Below are 18,994 nucleotides of genomic sequence, written 5' to 3'. Positions count from 1 at the left end.
TCATTTACATGTTTTGTATTCTGTGATGTGCAACCTCTCGGTTCAGCATACATACAGAAAGTCGAACATTAAAGAAGCCGGAAAAAAAACTAATTAAAAGAAAACTCATTCCTCGTGGAGGAAATATAGAGGTTGATACATTCATTAAAAAAATGTGTGGCACCCCAATTCTCATCCGTTGCTAAAAAATAATGAAATTATTTATAAATTATTTAAAATTAAATTGTCTATTATCTTGTGACACTAACCCTATCGCTACCACTCAGGTCCCCTGATGCCTCTTATTATATGCTATGTGTATGTGCCTGCCACAAAACTGCTCTTTAATGACCCGAAAGGTAGTTGACTCACTGTTAACAACAGGACTCACACCAAAGCTCACTTGCAAGCACACACCACGCCATAGCAAGCTCGCACCCCCCGACTCTCATACCAGGAAGGGTGAGGGCACGCTGTGCTCCGAGATGTCGAAGTAGGTGACCTCGACAGGTAAGGTGGCATGCTGCGGGCAGTAGGACCCACTGGCTCCAATCTCGGCTGTGAACCCTTCAATGCGGCCAGACGGTGCAAACCTGCCTTTTAATATGGATTCCTGAAAGAAACAACAGACCCGCATTTGTAGGCACATTTTGTTTGGAGATTACTTTTATTGGCATAATGGCAAGATTCAATATAACAATTCTGACAAGAAATTAAACAACATATTCAATTTGAAAACAATTCAGTGGTCTGTGGCTTACATCTAATTATTCGCAGAAGATGCCCAATACCCAATGACTTTAATGAACAAGCCTTGCAAGCGGCAAGATAGCAGCAGGACTAACCTTGGTTTGCAGAGGAAATGAGAAGAAAATTAGCTATGGAGAGTCCGTTTTTCAATTGTTTTTGTTTTATTCTTTTTATTGAAACAAAAAAATAAGAGATGACACCACATTTCGTCATTGTTGCACATCATTACAGGTCCACAATGATGCTGCATATCTGACAAAAATCCACCCTTTTCCCACCCACCACCGACCTTAGATGAGAAAAGGCCACAACACTGATAGCAATGAGGAAGTGAAAATGAGCGCACGGTTGCCAAGAGCCGCCTGATGGTGTGTGCGCGGGTGTGTGTGTGTTCAGCATGTCCAGACTGACTGCGGCATGTAAGTTGAGTGTTTGCCAACATCTAAAGCTGTTACCATTGTTTGTTTTCCTTGTGTAAACAGTATTTAATCTTTTAAACAGACTATTTTCCTTTCTTTCTTGTCTTCTATTGACAGGGTTTTTGTTTATTTTAATTTATTGATGAGACAGTTCTCTCAACTTCATATGTACTCCGCTTGCACAGATTATTTTCTGAGGATTTCTGCACCTTAACTAGACATGGCTGTGAAGGGCACACAGGCCGACACATTAGCGCAGCAGACAGTTTTATTTGTTTCCGAAGGTATTCTGTTAAACGCCCAGTCATAACACAGTACAGAAGAGATCCATTGTTTCCACACAATGTTTATTTTGTAGTAGCAGCAAGTCTCTCAATGCTAAATATAAGAAATGAGAACCTGTACAGATTTTGCACACCCTGCTGATGGTGGGAAGACTGGGCCAAAGCCTGCACACCTGATTATTAATGCTTCCTGATTGTTCAAATTCATTTTCATTGAATAGGGGAGTATGACAAGGCACCCCCGATGGTATGGAAGAAGGTCCCCTTTTGGTCACAGCGTCTACGACAAGTATCACTCTGCACTTTACCCATTTTGGCTAATGTTGAACAAGTTAAGTAGGCGCTGAGTAAGATTTTAAGTTGCACCAGGTGGAACCCAACCATGATCGCAGTTACCCAGAGGGAGGTAAGTGCTTATGCCCATTCGTCACCCTCTAGCCCACCCAAATCAAAGCCCCATTTTGTCCACAGCTGTACGAGGGTGTCTGGGGTGTTGTTTATCAATTTGGGGTGTTGTTTATCAATTTGCTGTATGTTAGGGAGGTTGCCTTGCATGGCATATAATTGTCTAGAAGCCTATCCTCCAGTGGGGAGGATTCAGGCAGGTCTTCGCCTTTAGGAGAGACCCTGGAGTTTAAGATTGAAACTGTTACTGTTGATTTGGGCCTTCTGTGCAGGGGCCAACAAAAGCTTTTAAGACGGAGTCAAAAACACAGAAGCCTCCATCAGTGAAATGCAACCAGCTGCAGACTCAGTTCAGATGCAGCTATTGGACCGAACAGAGAGTAAGGTTTTTAGAACACAGGGCAGAAGACTCGGAGGGATAGAACCGCAGGGACAACATCAGAATTCTGGGTCTGACTGAAGGCATTGAGAAGACATACAGGGTATTGTTCTGTGAGAATTGGATAACTGATATGGTGGTTTCAATGGAACTGGACAGTGCACAAAAGTTCCACCCAAAGGCCTATGACCTTCTGGTGCTCCCTGTCCGGTGTTGGCAAGGCTGTTGTTTTACCAGGATAAAAACATGATTCTACAGAAAACTAGATTAAATGACCCCTCCAAAACAGAAAACATATCTGTGCTGATATTTCCAGACTATACAGACATTGTGCAATTCAAACTAGCTTCATTCTAGGAAGTTCAGACATCTTTGAGGGAAACAGGGATCCAATACATGGTGCGGATACCTGCCAAGCCGAAGTTAATGACTAATGGAACATTGATATTCCTTACAGAACCCTCTGAAGCCTGGGGTTGGCTTCAGAAGTGAAAAGCTGGAAAGGACAATGGGATCTGGCAAATACCCAAACAAGCATCGAAAGAGGCACAGATTACGGATTGAATACAGTACTACAAATTGTCCCATGAAGCAACAGTTGAAGGCTGAGAGGGCAGCTTAGAGGAAGGTGGTGTCAGTCCACAATCATCTATGACCAGTTACAGTGAAGAAAGTTCAACTTTAGACAATTCTAATTCTAAGGGCAATGACAAGCTAGTTATAACTGATGGCTGACTTGCGACCATGTGCACGTGCTGCATGTAGTGGAAAACGTGCTACAATGCAGCAAAATGAAACTATTTGAATCCTTGAGAAATGGTTGGTGGGTTGCCTGGTGGAGAGATTTCAGACTATTCCATTATCCACATAATTAATGTATTCATAAGCAGGGATTTGTGGTGGCCAGGCTGAGAGAAGCATCCATGTTAAAATGGGAAAGGCCATGACCCCTTACATCTCATACCGGGCGATAACACCCATGGGTGGGAGTCAATTTTAAAAGTTTGATGTTGGAAAGGTTTGGACGGGGCATCATTGTGTCTTGGTCCTGGAGAATTGGAGTTGTGAATTGCATAGTTTTGATGATTCCAACATACTGATTACAATATTTTAACTCCTTGAAAATGGAGCGTACGGTCAAACAAAATGAAAAAATATTGTTTTGGGAGACTTGGAGGAGGTATTAATATGTAGGGAGAACTTAGTGGAGTTGTAATACCCACATCGAACAATCACTTCTTCTTTACTTGGAATATTAGAGGAATGGGTTCCACCACCAAACAATAAAGATTCATGCTTATCCAAAGAGACGAGCGGCACACGTGATTTTTCTTCAGAAGACACTCTGGATGTAAAAAGAGGTGGTCCAACTACAAGTCAGTAGCGCCAAGTATTTGATTCAGCCTTTTCCGACTATGTCAGGGAAGCCCTGATTTGGGTGTGCCCCAGGATACCCTTCACAGCAATACAAGTAGGAATACATACACTGGGTGCTATATGCTGCTACATGACAAGTTGAATGGCAATGAGGTGACACTAGGGAGTCTCTATACACCTAATTTTTAATCAACAGCAGTTCCTTGATATAGTCTCCTTTAGATTAGCTAATTGCCCTCAGACCCCATGGTGATCAAGAGAGACACTAACTGTGTCCAACATGGACACTTAGATAGATCATTACCAAAATCATTCAGCTGCCTGGCCCTTGGGAATAGCTAAGGGTTTATTGAAATGGTTTTCAGACTGGTGGATGGTGGATATATGGAGAGAATAATCTTATTCCCAAGTACAAGACATCCATGCCTCTCTTGATCAGGTTCTGAGACTCGAACACACAGCCTTAGCTGCACATCAGGCAGAATATGGGGAGGACCCTGCCGGACAACAGCCTGCGGATTCTTAAAATTGATTGTCAGCCACACCAATTCCCACTTGGCGCCTTACAGGGTCGGACCCTGGAAGACTCTGTGCTCCAGGAATCACTACAAGACTCAAATACGAATTATTTTCATGAAACTCAGAGGACGGCTAATGACCCAGTTACTGACTGAGAAGCATTTAAAACAGTGATAAGTGGTCACTGTACTGGTTGAGTTGTGGGAGAATGACAAACGGTGACCATGGAACTGAACAGAATGGTTAAGTCCTTGTGGGAATTGGAAACAGAAACAGTGGAACCCTTGATAAGAACCAGGTGTTATTAAATTTGCTGGGGAGGTTTGCCTCCGTGGTTGAGAGATTGTGGTGTCTCGCCTATAGGGCATACTTGGCCGCATATATGCAGGAGAGAGATTGCCTTCCTCCCACTCTTTTGCGATCACTCAAATTCACAGCACATAGACATTCCAGGACCAAGTTAGTATTCACATGTCCTTTAGACAGTATTACTATAAATTGTACAAGGTTAGTGCAGAGGCTTTTGCGCCCCTACTTAGGCAGGTTGACTCTCCCGATGGTCTCAGATGAGGCCGCTGAGTTATTGAGAAACCTCATAGCAGACGGAGAAATTAAACAGGCCCTGGTAGCCTTCTGTGAACATCCCTGTTATGGATTGTTTGCATGCCAAATTCTATATCACACACATTGACATGTGTGTAAAATGTATTCAGTAGCCTGGGATATGGGTGCACTCCCAGACTCTACAAGTTGAGCACTGACAATCTCTATTCCTAAACCATGCACAGTCCCAACTAATTAGCCATCCTATAGGTCCCTATCCATACTGAACGTAGACTTTAAATTTTGAGCAAAGTATTATGACATGAGACACAGGCACCGGACATCACTACTAATACTTAGGAAACAGAATGGTTTCAGACCCTCAAGAAACACAGCTATTGACATTAAACACTTTATGAGAATAATAGACGACATGCCGCAGGATGTATGACCCAGTGCCATAGTCCTAGCGGTTGATCTAGAAAAGTTGTTTGACCCCCTCTATTTATGATTTTAGATATGGGGCCCTTACACACATGGGTTTGGGGCAAAAACTGGATCCAATGGATTAGGCTTCTGTACTGTAGTCCCAAGACCAGAGTCATAACGAGTGGGGTGATTTGTTCCTCATATCCAATTTATTGAGGGACATGGCAAGGTTGCCCCCTTTCCTCCATGTTAATTGGCCTTGACCATAGAACCCTTTTCTGAGGGACTGAGAAAGGAAAACAGAGACAGAGATATTTCGTGCTGGCTGGCCACATGTTCTATCATTATATGCCGACGACCTGTTAATATTTTTGAAGAACAGGAATGAAGGCCTAGAACCCAAAGTGAAACATCTATAGGAGTTTGGCGAGTTATCCAGCATCCATGTTGACTGGTCGAAAACATGAGCTTTCCTCATGGCCTTGAATAGGAAGTTGGGACCTGAAATGTTAGCCTGTAGGAGTCTTAGGTGGTGATGACACACATTTGATACTTAGGAGTGGGGCTATGCCATGCCTTTGAAGATATGATGTCGGGCAACTAAGAAGTCACAATACAGAACTTAAGAGGAAGTACAGACTTCTGGTAAACTCTACATCTGTAAGTCATGGAAAGGATTGAGTTGGTTAAAATGGGAAAGCTTCCAAGGGTGCTCTATTATTTTAGTAAATCAATCCATCTGGATACCAAGGTCTTGGTTCAGGGAATTATAGACAAACCTGGGGGACTTCAGTTTGGCTGGAGGTAGACAGAGCTTTGAGAACTCAAAAACCTCAGTTGCTGGAGGGTGGAATGGGGTTTTCTGATCTGAAATTGTATTATTTGGCAACTGGGATTCAGTGGATGGCTAGATTATTTGATGAAAACTTCCCCAAGAACTAGGCCAAGATGGGACTTGAGATGGCAAGGGGTGAATTAGGGGCAAGAACCCTAGGTGTGCCAGGAAATGAAAATGTTACCAACGCAGTAAGCATCTGTTCTTGGCATGTAGTGCTGTAGATTCACATGCTGTGCATACTCCTGCCATCTATTGTTGTGCTTAGATGAATGCAAGTTGTTTTTATTCGAGTAAGTCTTGAGACCCGAGGTAGTTGACTGAATCCTCCTATTTCTGGCAATGCGCTTCATTATCGTCTCCATTGCTAAATAGTTTTCCCTGCACGGAGGGTGAGGATGGAATGTTAAGCTAAGCGATGTATACAGAAATGTCCATGCAAAGAGTGAGAAAGAAAGATCACTGCAGTGGCCACAGGCGCCCGGGGATGAGGGTGGGTGCAAGTGAATCTACATCACTAAATGCCACGAACAGATGCTTAGTGGGTAAGTAACATTTTCGAACTAAGGGTCCATGAGTCTTTACAATATGGAGTTTCCTTGTCGGGCTGGTGGGACTCGAGGAGGAATGACTCTCCCAAGATTCTACATAAATGCTTTAATTAATGGATTTCTGAAGAGGGAGATGTATTGCCTGTTCCGAAGATAGACGCCTACAGCAGCTAAGTGTAGACGAATGGAAGATAAAACCAAACTAAAAGTGAAGTAGGTAGCAGACAGTTGGCACTTGGGCAGCTAAAGTGTCAATGCATTTTGAATTACAGTAGTAGACGAACATCTTCCACTTGGAAGCATAACAGACACGGGTAGTAGGCATGTGCACTTCTTTGAGAATGCTAATTCATTCTGGTGGAAGATTAGGATACCTAAATTCTACGACTTCGGGAGCCAGATGTGAAGATTGAGAGACGTGGGATCTAGGTGCCTGATTTTTCCATGATTCTCCGGGAGAAGGTCTGGAATGTTGGGGAGCATCTTGTGCAGAGCAGAGAGGTGAACCAGGGTTGGCGGACCCAGGTGGGAGCCACAAGAATTAGGGTGAGAGATGCCTGCCGAAGCCTCTGGACCACAAACAGAAGTAGTGTGAAAGAATGAAAAGCAGGCTAATATCCCTGACCAACTCATCCATTGCGCATTGCCCCTTGACTAAGGGTGTGGTAACCTGGAGGCAAATTTGGCCATTGGTGTTTTCTGCTATGGCAAAAAGGTCTATCTCTGGGCGTGACCAACGGTAGATGTACTGGTGGCGGACTTGAGGGCTGAGTTCCCATTAGTGAACTTGTTGTTGCATCCTGCGGAGATCAGCAAAATCGTCGTGAACTTCCGAAAGGTACTTCGCTGGTGGATGGATATTGTGGAGGAAAGTCCATCGCTAAAATCTCTGGACTGGATGAGAGAGCTGGGGAGTTTGGTGCTGCCTGGCTTCTTAAGATAATACATGGCTATCATACTGTTAGTCTTGATGAGGACTACCTTGCCAGTCAAGTGGCTTGTTGTTTTTGCATTTACTGCCCTAAGTGCCCTGTGTATGTCCAGATGTGGGCCCTGGCCATTACCAACTTTCCGGACACTGCCACTGTTACTCTGAATCCTGCTACGACTACTTCTCACTGGCAAAATGAAAAAGTGAAACTTGGATTACCTTCGAGGCAGCGGCCCTGCACGTTTCCTGTGATGGCTGACTTGGTGCCCGAGATGTTTTTCCCAGACGGAGCGGGGAGATAGCACTGGGTTTCCATCTGCGGCCCTCTTGTCCGCAGACAGAAACCCATGTCCGGCTTCCTCCCCTGGTGAGTGGTTGGGGTCTGTGGGGTCTCCACTCCACCACTGAATGGTGGAGGTCCATTGGAATTGGCAGCCAGAAACATAGTCCTCCATGTGGTGGTGGCGGTCTTCAGCAGGAGCTCTTTGTCCATTGCAAAGGTGTTGGCGGCCTGGTCTGTAGCTTGCAATGAACTGCAGAGGCCTACTCATGCTCCCCCATCGCTTCACTAATCGCCTGCATCCTCTTGGTGGAGATGGTGGGTGCGAGGTGGCCATGTTGCCACATCTGCTGGCCCTCTTCGTGGCCAGCTAGCTTCGGCTCAGAAAGCGAGGCCTGCCCGCCGTGCTCCGGGGCAGTGTCCCCAGCCCATTTGAGGTATTTCCACAGGACTCGAATGGGTCTACCTTTGTTCCGGCCCGGTTGGAGGGACTGACCCCGGGTGTTACCCTAATTGGTGCCAGTCTGCGGGACCTGAATTTGATCCATCTACCATATGCTCAATTCCCTATCCCCCTCTACTCTTTTTGTTATGTGTATGTGTCTAGCCCTTGTTACAAGCAGCATTTCAAAAGTTTTAGATATAATCTATTCAGAGGTCAACTGTACATTTTTGTATTTTTATCCATCCCTATACTATGTATTTGGATCTACACATATGTAACTTATGCAACTATCTCGTTCCCATCTATGTAAAGCCCTCTGATACCTCCGGGTCTAGTTAGCACTATATAAAACTCCAAAAATAAATAGATTAACTATGCATGTTTTGACCCGAACACGTTCCTAGAGCACTGCGGAACCATACTGAGTTTTGGTTTGATGTTAACCTGTTTCATGTTTTTGTCTAGAACTGCTAAATCTGTGACTATTTGCTTTCCCAACCTCGTTGCCTACAGTCACTTGTCCTAACCTGCGATGACCGGATTAAAACATTTTACAACCTACCTTAATGTAACTTGCCTTTGCACCATGGCTGAATCATAGGCCACTAAATTTCAGATTGCGCTGCACTTAAATGACAAAATCTATAAACCGATAAACTGATTTAAAAAAAACTAAAACAATCTCAAAAGCATACAGGCTGAAGGAGAATTAGATAGGTTATCTAGTGGCAAGTATAAATGAGGGAATGAGTACATTCCAGAAAAAAATTGTATAACGGATTTTGTTGGAAGATATTGGGGCAATAGAGTTGCTTCAGACCTTGCTCAGATAAGTGATATCAACCTGCTTCCGCGAGGAGTACACCAAGCACTGTTTTCCAGATTGCACAAACTCCACCTTGCCTCAGAATAGTTCAGATGTCTCAATAAGCAGTCGAACAGTTCCAAACTCAAACTACGGTTCAATCCCTTTGCTACTCAGTCTTATGCACTTGTCGCCCTTGTATGAGCCATCTTACACAATCATGAGGTGTGGACGTGACAGTTGAAATGCCATTTCTGAGCAAGAGGTCCTCCGGTTATCCTGTGATTACCTATTTCACTACCACTTTTACCTTCATCGCGGACCACTGGGGCGTAGAGACCCTCCTGTAACTGGGGCATCAACATGAACCCATCCTGAGAAGCAGTACGCTGAAGGTCAATCGTCAGATCTCTTGATTTCTAGAACTGATTGACTCTACTCCCACTTTCAGGGGGTTCAGGATTACTGACAAGGGATGCGGATTTACCAAAATAAAGGGAATCTTTAAAAACAAATAATTCCAGTGTGCGCAATGAGGTACGTACACATGGCTTGAAGACGAGCCTTCAGAGGAGATGTTCAATATTTAATTCAAGGACAGACAAAGGTCTTTGCTTTGTTGATGTCCAACTACACGTTGGAAAACCTCTTGCTACAGACTCTATAATTAAAGGCTGAATCTGAATTGTTACCAAACACCTTCTCAAATCCCAGTTACATCTGTGGACTGGAAGGCTCTTCTTGATGATTTAACTGCTGAACTAGTTTCTATTATCCTTCCATACATCTGGTTTAACTCCGTGTAGCCAGTGCAGATTTACTGGAGAGAGAGCACCTAAAACACTACTTTTCAACCACACCAAGCATGAATGGGGGTATGGATGCATGCATATTTTGAATAAGCAAGTATACCATAAGTTGTGCCTTCCTTGAAATGTTTTTAAACTCTTGGGTGGTAGGGAGGAGGGAGAACATGTAATCCTTCAACTAACCACATATTTTAAGAGAAGTTGAACTGGGTTGATCCCCTTGTAAGAGCCGCCTGTTCTCTTACTCTGTAGCTACAGCTGTGTCTTCACTACTGTTGAGTCAACACATGTTGAGTTTGCAGAAACTTTTCGCACACAGACACTGCCACATGTCCCAGGCACTTATTTACTTCTACCATCCTCTCTCTTGCACTCTTTTCCACCCCCAGCAGATGTTGCCTCTTGTTCAATGCCCCTTCAATCCCTCCATCTCTGTTCCTCACAATCTCATTCTCACTCTCTCAATCACTCTCTCCCATATATATGACACGTATAGTCTGATGCATGTCAGTAAGGTGCTCTGTCACCCTCCTGTTTCTCCTTACTCTTTCTTCTGCTTCATTCATACATCTCGGGCACTCACATCAGCCTATACTGTCTTCAGGTGTCTCCTGTCATGACTATTACGCTCTCATCCATTCGCCTTCCATCCTTCTCCCAGCACTCTGTATTTAACACTTCAGAAGATTTTCCTTTCTCTCTTCCACTGAACGGTATACTTACTGTACCCTTGTAGCAATGGCAGCTTCCCAGCAAACACACTGGGAAAATCTTCCTTGTATTGGCTGCGTCCGCGTGTGTATCCATCCATCGAGACACCACCCACCTTAGAACAACTGTAGGCTCTTGTTCTGTGGCAGCCAAGTGGGTCCACATCATTTGTGACTAATTTGGCCCCTTCTAAGTTTTAAATCACCAACATATCACATTCTGGGCCACACAGCAAGACTGGCCTAAAAAAAACCAACATGAAATGTGCTGCTGAGAAAAAAGGTCAAGTCCAGCTGAAGGTGTCACATGAAGCCCTTGGACTCTTAGCAGCTGGTCCCACTCCACCTGCAGCCTGCTCCCATGTAGAGGTCTTGCTACCACAGAACATGAGGGTTATTTTATGTTGCTTTATAGCTGCCATACCAGGCTGTCTTGCTGCACAACACACACACACACCAATGCTGTGCAAATGTGAATGCCTATCCACAACTGGCTCCTCCAATAAACACTACCACAGAGAGTCCACTGACTGCACACAAGACAAGCAAGCAAGACCATTTCTGGGTCCTGAGTAAATAAACAATTGAGTTCTCCTTCTCCCCCTCTGTCAGCTTAAGATACAGTCAAGTGCTTCCATCCAATCATAGGCTATGAAACATCTCCCTCCAGCTACTGAATTTGTTTTCACTACTATGATTGGCTGTGAGCACACGAGTACCATGGTTCCCGGTCTGCATACTGTAATTATTGAAACACTGCAAACTGTAATAACCGATAGTGTTTTATGAGGAAATGAAAGTTGACCGGTGGACAAACTAGAAATTACAACGAGTTTACTGCTGACCTCTACGTCTGATTGGAGATTTTAATGTATGTGCAAATGAACATCTCCTACCTCAACAATAATCATCCTCATCTTTACGAAAGGAGATGGGCTGGAGCAGAGCTGCTCCCGAATTAACATCTTTATGTATCCTTCTGCCAAATATTAGGGAGGAATCTTCTGTGGAGGTTAAATTGTTGAGCCTACAAGATCGGACTACTCTTAGAAGTGCAAAATGGCAAACCCTATGCACACACTTGACGAGTAGAAAACGGATACAATGTCCTGATGTAAGAATTTCAAAATGCAGAGAAACAACAGTGATATGCAACTAAAATATATGAGTAATTGAATGTCAATAAAGAAGTCTTGGTCTCCTTGTTTTATTCCAACACCGCATGTGAACAACCAGCCGACACGTGTTTCATCGCATCTTGCGAATCTTCAGGGCTGGAAACAATACAGAAAACAAGGAGCTATACTTGGGGATATATACATTTGTATGTGTGATCCTGAATAACACTTCAGGTCAGCCGTTGAGACAAGCATCACATTGGATTCTCTCATGCATAAGTCTATGCCCCTGAGATGGTTGTTGGAAAACATCCCTAAGTGTGCTATCGTGCTCATAATATGCTCGTGCATACCATGCAATTGGGGTGAACCGTTGTGCACTTAGGCACCCTAATCGATATAGTGAATTCACACATATATATCATCTACTGTAGTAACCAAAGTTGTGCATGGTGCCGTGCTGCACTAAAGTCTATGCCGAGTGTTAGGTATCATGCGTGTAATATGTGCTCGGTGACATAGCAAAATAAAATTTCGACACATACCTCCATTGGTTGTGTATTGGACCATAAGGCCTGTCGTGATCGATAGATATGAGTGGATTTTAAGAAACAAGAGAGGGAAGACAACGGGAAAGAAGGGGGGATAGAAAGAAAGAGAGGTCGAAAAGTTAGATCTATGAGGATATCTATTATTATAGACTGATCATTCGACTGAGCACTTATTAAGGTTAGTTCTAGTAGATCGCTCAACCGTTATGTTTTATTCGCGTCATCAAAATCAGGATATGCATTTAGTAGCGACAAGAAATAAAAAATAATAAGAAAACGGAAAGCTCACCGCTCTTCCGGTGATACTTCCGACCCGGAAGGGCCCAAGACCATCCAAAACGTAATTGAAAAATGTGGTATAGTCGCTGCAATAGAGTTAAAGAATATGGAGTTATATATGTCCCCGTATTTAGGGAGGGGAATTAGAGGTGCTGAATATGATTCTCGTTAGGGCTGGTGACTTATTTGGTGCCATATTCATCTGGCTGCCCTCTAGTAAGAGGAACGAAACCGTACCAATTATATGCATGCTAAACAACATCGTAACATCTCCTGATGTGTTAATATGTCAGTTTCCTTGATCACAATAAGTTGATGCTGCTGACAAACTTAAAAACTTTACTGTAGCTTCATCTAATATATTCACGTCGTATTCTATTTTAAATTGGTTAGAGTTTTGTATATGCAGACTTCTACTAATATTATATAGACGATCAAAATACATAAGGCATATTTAAATTACCTTATAAGCGTAGTGCGCTTGTTCTGGGTTGCCCGGGGGAAGGTGTATTACTCGATCGCTTAGTGTCTGAAAAGTGATACACGTGCAGGGTGTTAGACTGACTCATAGGTGAGTTGGCACCAAGCATGTTACTCGACATTCCGTTTAGAATTCCGATTCAGGCAGCCTACCTGACAAGACGGGGTGCCTCGATTATTGCGAATGATTCCGAAGCCTGTTCCGGACTTGGTGTCTGTAAGACAAACAATCCGGACAGGCGGGTTAGAAATCTCCCAGCTATCATACTTGGCAAGACATATCATGTCACCGGCTAGAAACCCCGCGGTCGCGTTACCTGTAGACGTCTTGCTGCTTCTCTCTTCTCTCCCGGGTCTCCTCGTTCGAAGTGCGAACACGTGACCCGGAAGTGAACCCGGATTAAGTAGCGTCCCGCCCACTGGTGGCGAAAACGTCATCCGTGTTAGCTAAATTTAAAGTGATAGATGTAGTGAGAGGGAAACTGCTCAGAATCGGAGTTTCACATTTGTTTGGGAATTAAATGTAGTGCTCCATATAGAGAAAAGAAAAAGAAAAAGAATTACGTGTCAATCCGCAAATTGCGGTAGGTGATAGTTATCCGACGTATAGTGCTGGTGAATAACATGCTCAGTGCACTAATCCATAGCGGTTACTCCAAAATTTGTGAACACGCTTGTGAAGATGTTGCAACTATCTCGCATGCTCTCGCAGCGGTGGTAGAGAAACGTGAAATGATCTCCTCCCAACCTCTCTTACAATCTACAAGTGTCACTGGTAATTATGATTATAAGTATCATATCATCCAAATGCATCTTACGGGATGTACAGTGGTTATGCTTATGGTTAACATATTTGTATAGTGCATAGACAAACATGTGTTGAACTAGAAACCTAGTAGATACTACTATGACAAACAGCAAATTACGTTAATACAGCAGAATAATCTATATATTGTTGTCTGAATTATTATGTGTTGGTACAGGGTAAATTCACTATGACAAATGACAAATTCAGTATAAGTCCAATAACTCAGTATGCTTCATCCATTATGTCATAGTTATTATGTTTCGTACATAGTGAATTCTTCTATTTTACCTTATATCAAGTTAGGAATTCAGTCACCTAAGAAGAATTGAAGCTCTGAATCATAGTTTAGGCCTAAGCCGACTGCGTACATTTTCATGATCCACATGGCCTCCGTGCGTCGTAGTTTTAGTTCCCTGTTGCCTCCTCTGATCCCTAGGTTTACTACATCAATGCCAAAGAAGGAGACAACTTTCTCATTCTCAGAGTTCTGGCAACTAGCCACGTGCAGTGCTACAGGGTATCTGGGATCTTGTTTAATTATGGCCCTCATATGTTCCGAGATCCTGTCTTTGAGGGCACGTATGGTGCTTCCAACGTACTGTTTACCACATTTACATTGTATTATGTACACCACATATTTAGTTAGACAGTTAATGTTAGTGTTTATAGAGAAACATTCACCTTTGGGATTAAAAAATTGTGTTGTCTTATGTTTGGCCCACCTACACATGGCACAGAATCCACATTTGTAAAAACCCTTGTTTTTGGAGGAGAGCCAATCTGTTGCCTGTAGACCATGGGGTACAGTGGGACTCAATCTATTTCTGAGGGTGTTACCTCTCCTGTAGCAAATCTGGGGCCTGTCTGTGATAAATGGGATTAAGGATTTCTCATTCTTGAGTATTCCCCAGTGTTTCGTCATGCTTTTTCTCAAAGTGTGGTGGAGAGAATTAAATTCAGTGATCAACCTGATTGAGTTGTTTGTGAGCTGAGGTTGTGTTCTAGGTTGTAGCATGTCTTTTCTTACAGTTTTGTTGATTCTCCTTTCTGCTTGTCTGATCACGTTACTAGTGTAACCTCTTTTGGAGAACCTGTTTTTCATGTCGTCTACGCAGTCTTTGAATTGGGATTCTTCACTGCAGAGCCTTCTGGCTCTTAAGAATTCACCATACGGTATAGACTTTACCTGGTGCGGAGGATGAGAGCTGTCAGCATGTAATATAGAGTTACATGAGGTGGATTTTCTAAAGAGCTTACTGTGTAAGGTGTTGCCTACCACATATAGTTCTATATCCAAAAATTCAATTCTAGTTTGACTATGTGTCATGGTAAATTTAATTTCCCAAGTGTTGTTATTCAAATAATTAAAGAATTCCATAAGTAGTTCTTCTGTGCCTGACCATAGGAGAATGCAGTCATCTATGTAGCGTCCCCAGAAAATTATGAAGTCAATATATTGGGAGCCCTTATCACCCCAGATAAGATCCGATTCCAGGTTGCCCATGAAAAGGTTAGCAAACGACGGGGAAAATTTCGATCCCATCGCTACTCCCTTCTTTTGGCGATACCATTTCTTGTCAAACATGAAAAAGTTATTATTCAACACAAGTTCCATCATTTCTGATAGCATCGCAGTATGTTGGTACAGTGAAGCTGGTCTGTTCCCCAAACATCTATTCATAGCCAGTAGTCCCAAATCAATATTAATGCTAGTGTAAAGGGACACAGCGTCCATAGTTACAAGAAATGTGTCCGGTTGCCACTGGATATCAGACAGAATGCTCAGAATGTGTCTGGAATCTTGTATATATGAAGGAAGATTGTGTACTAAGGGTCCTAGAAAGAGATCAATGTATTCTGCCATCCTCTCGGTAGGACCCCCTATGCCCGAGACTATTGGTCTACCCGGAGGGAAGGGCTGGTTCTTATGTACCTTGGGGAGTGTGTAAAGCCATGGGTATGTTGGTCGGAAAATTTTGAGATAAAGGTATTCCTGGTCATTTAATAGACCCGATTGTTTCCACAGCAATAGTTTCTCGTTAATCTTGATTGTCAAAGGACCTATTGGATTAGATGATATTGATTCATAGCAAGTAGCGTCAGCTAGTTGACTATGAATTTCTCCCTCGTAATCAGTTTTGTCCATTATTACAACGTTACCGCCTTTGTCGGCCTCTTTGATGACAATATGTGCATTGCTACTGAGAGAAGTTAAGGCGGCTCGTTCTCCGATTGTCAGGTTGTCTAGATACTTGAATGATTTTGCTGCATTGCAGATGTTAATTCGTTCAATGTCTTCTAGTACTCTCTTGTGAAACTGATCTATTACATTCCCCCCTGAAAGTGTAGGTACCCATCTAGATTTGCTTTTCAAGCCACTCGATACGCTATAATCTGGGTCTATGTCGAGCTCCATTAAAAGTCTATCCATGTCGTATGGTGAATCTTCCATATCAGTAATAGACAAGAGTAAATGTGTAGCTTGTACATCTTTTATTGACAAAAATTCTTCTGTGTTGGCAAGGACAGGAATATTCTTTTTACCCACATCAGTATTGGTTTTGTCAGAAAAATGTTTCTTTAACTTAAGGTTTCTAATAAACTTAAATAAATCTATTTTAAGTTTACAGAGATCGCCAGTGGCAAAAGGATTAAAACTCAAACCTTTGCTTAACAGTGATATCATGTTAGGTGTCAGTTCTTGTGAGGAGAGGTTGATTACTTGTACTTCTGTCTGACTATTTGTGTTCAGTTCCTGTTCGTGCCTGATCTTAACTTGTCTCTGTACACTGTCCTTTGATCTCCTACCCCTACGGGTTTTGGATCGGGTGGATCTCTCTGGACTGGGAACCGGTTGCCTCTCCTGATTCTCTGGACCTCCTGAGAAAAAGTCGCCACACTGCCTGCGGCTAAGGTTTCTGGTTCCTCACTGCTAAGTCCCGCACTGCTGATAGAAGCATTGCTGGACGAGACTGAACTAGCTCCTGTTGTGGATGGAATATTCACATTTCTGGTCTGATTGCTGGGAATGAGTGGATCATATTTGCTGGCGTAGGTGAATACCCTGCCCTGTTGGTAGTCATTTTCATCTCGTTTAATCTGTCTAGCTTTCCTATTTTTAATGTCATTTTGCTGTTTGAGAAGAATATCATCCAGGATATCATAGTTCTTTATTGTAGCTTCAGGGATATTTAAGTCTTTGATTTCTTGTTCGACCACAGCAATATCTGCTTGTAACTTAGTAACTTTGCGGTCCGAACTTTCTATTAAAATATCTATAAGGGTCATTGAGTTTGCTGTGAGTGAATCTTCCCACTTAGACATAAGGTCTGCATCTAAGTTGTCGTAAGTGGGAAAGATTTGACCTCTGAGGCCCCTGGGTATTCTTTTTAATCTCAAGTATTGTTTGAGAGTGGTGCCGTCCCACCACTTCGCATTCTCCTGTTTCTTAAGACGTTCAAGTTTTATAAACTTGTCTCTAAGGCCTTCCTTCCGCGGAGGGTTCGTACTGGTGGTGGCAGTTGTGGTGGACATGCCTTTAGCTAGATTATCAAAAAGTTCCTCTGCAGCTTTGCTGCGATCCATGTGAGCTGATTCAATTGTGGGTCTAATAGAGGTAAACAACTCAGGTGTGGCTGTTTGAGAGTGCTAGGCGGCAACCCTAAACTGACTAAATGAATTTGAGGGAAGGATGGTTTTTAGGTTGTCAGAGAGCGGGCGCTCAGCCAGTGTAGAAGCACTGTAGAACCAATGGAGTGTGGTGCAACTGGGTGAGTGGATAACCATATAACCACCCAAGGAGAAGCGAGCAAGCTCACTAATCCACAATAACACAAAATGGCAAACCCTATGCACACACTTGACGAGTAGAAAACGGATACAATGTCCTGATGTAAGAATTTCAAAATGCAGAGAAACAACAGTGATATGCAACTAAAATATATGAGTAATTGAATGTCAATAAAGAAGTCTTGGTCTCCTTGTTTTATTCCAACACCGCATGTGAACAACCAGCCGACACGTGTTTCATCGCATCTTGCGAATCTTCAGGGCTGGAAACAATACAGAAAACAAGGAGCTATACTTGGGGATATATACATTTGTATGTGTGATCCTGAATAACACTTCAGGTCAGCCGTTGAGACAAGCATCACATTGGATTCTCTCATGCATAAGTCTATGCCCCTGAGATGGTTGTTGGAAAACATCCCTAAGTGTGCTATCGTGCTCATAATATGCTCGTGCATACCATGCAATTGGGGTGAACCGTTGTGCACTTAGGCACCCTAATCGATATAGTGAATTCACACATATATATCATCTACTGTAGTAACCAAAGTTGTGCATGGTGCCGTGCTGCACTAAAGTCTATGCCGAGTGTTAGGTATCATGCGTGTAATATGTGCTCGGTGACATAGCAAAATAAAATTTCGACACATACCTCCATTGGTTGTGTATTGGACCATAAGGCCTGTCGTGATCGATAGATATGGTCCAATACACAACCAATGGAGGTATGTGTCGAAATTTTATTTTGCTATGTCACCGAGCACATATTACACGCATGATACCTAACACTCGGCATAGACTTTAGTGCAGCACGGCACCATGCACAACTTTGGTTACTACAGTAGATGATATATATGTGTGAATTCACTATATCGATTAGGGTGCCTAAGTGCACAACGGTTCACCCCAATTGCATGGTATGCACGAGCATATTATGAGCACGATAGCACACTTAGGGATGTTTTCCAACAACCATCTCAGGGGCATAGACTTATGCATGAGAGAATCCAATGTGATGCTTGTCTCAACGGCTGACCTGAAGTGTTATTCAGGATCACACATACAAATGTATATATCCCCAAGTATAGCTCCTTGTTTTCTGTATTGTTTCCAGCCCTGAAGATTCGCAAGATGCGATGAAACACGTGTCGGCTGGTTGTTCACATGCGGTGTTGGAATAAAACAAGGAGACCAAGACTTCTTTATTGACATTCAATTACTCATATATTTTAGTTGCATATCACTGTTGTTTCTCTGCATTTTGAAATTCTTACATCAGGACATTGTATCCGTTTTCTACTCGTCAAGTGTGTGCATAGGGTTTGCCATTTTGTGTTATTGTGGATTAGTGAGCTTGCTCGCTTCTCCTTGGGTGGTTATATGGTTATCCACTCACCCAGTTGCACCACACTCCATTGGTTCTACAGTGCTTCTACACTGGCTGAGCGCCCGCTCTCTGACAACCTAAAAACCATCCTTCCCTCAAATTCATTTAGTCATTTTAGGGTTGCCGCCTAGC

The 18,994-nt window shown here is 43.0% G+C and overlaps 1 protein-coding gene across 2 annotated transcripts in view; it reads right to left on the bottom strand.

Moving 5' to 3' along the window:
- ATOSB (atos homolog B) overlaps positions 1-18,994 on the bottom strand; it is a 436,391-nt gene that overhangs the window by 79,481 nt on the left and 337,916 nt on the right. For both annotated transcript variants that reach the window (XM_078674669.1, XM_078674668.1), the window contains one exon: positions 434-592. In XM_078674669.1, coding sequence (XP_078530795.1) covers positions 434-592 — 159 coding nt within the window. The remainder of the gene's footprint in view (positions 1-433; positions 593-18,994) is intronic.

Source organism: Lissotriton helveticus, chromosome 2_1 (genome assembly GCF_964261635.1).
Source record: "Lissotriton helveticus chromosome 2_1, aLisHel1.1, whole genome shotgun sequence".
Lineage (NCBI taxonomy): Eukaryota > Metazoa > Chordata > Amphibia > Caudata > Salamandridae > Lissotriton > Lissotriton helveticus.
Note: the sequence above shows the minus strand (reverse complement) of the source record. Positions and strands in the feature narration are given on the sequence as shown.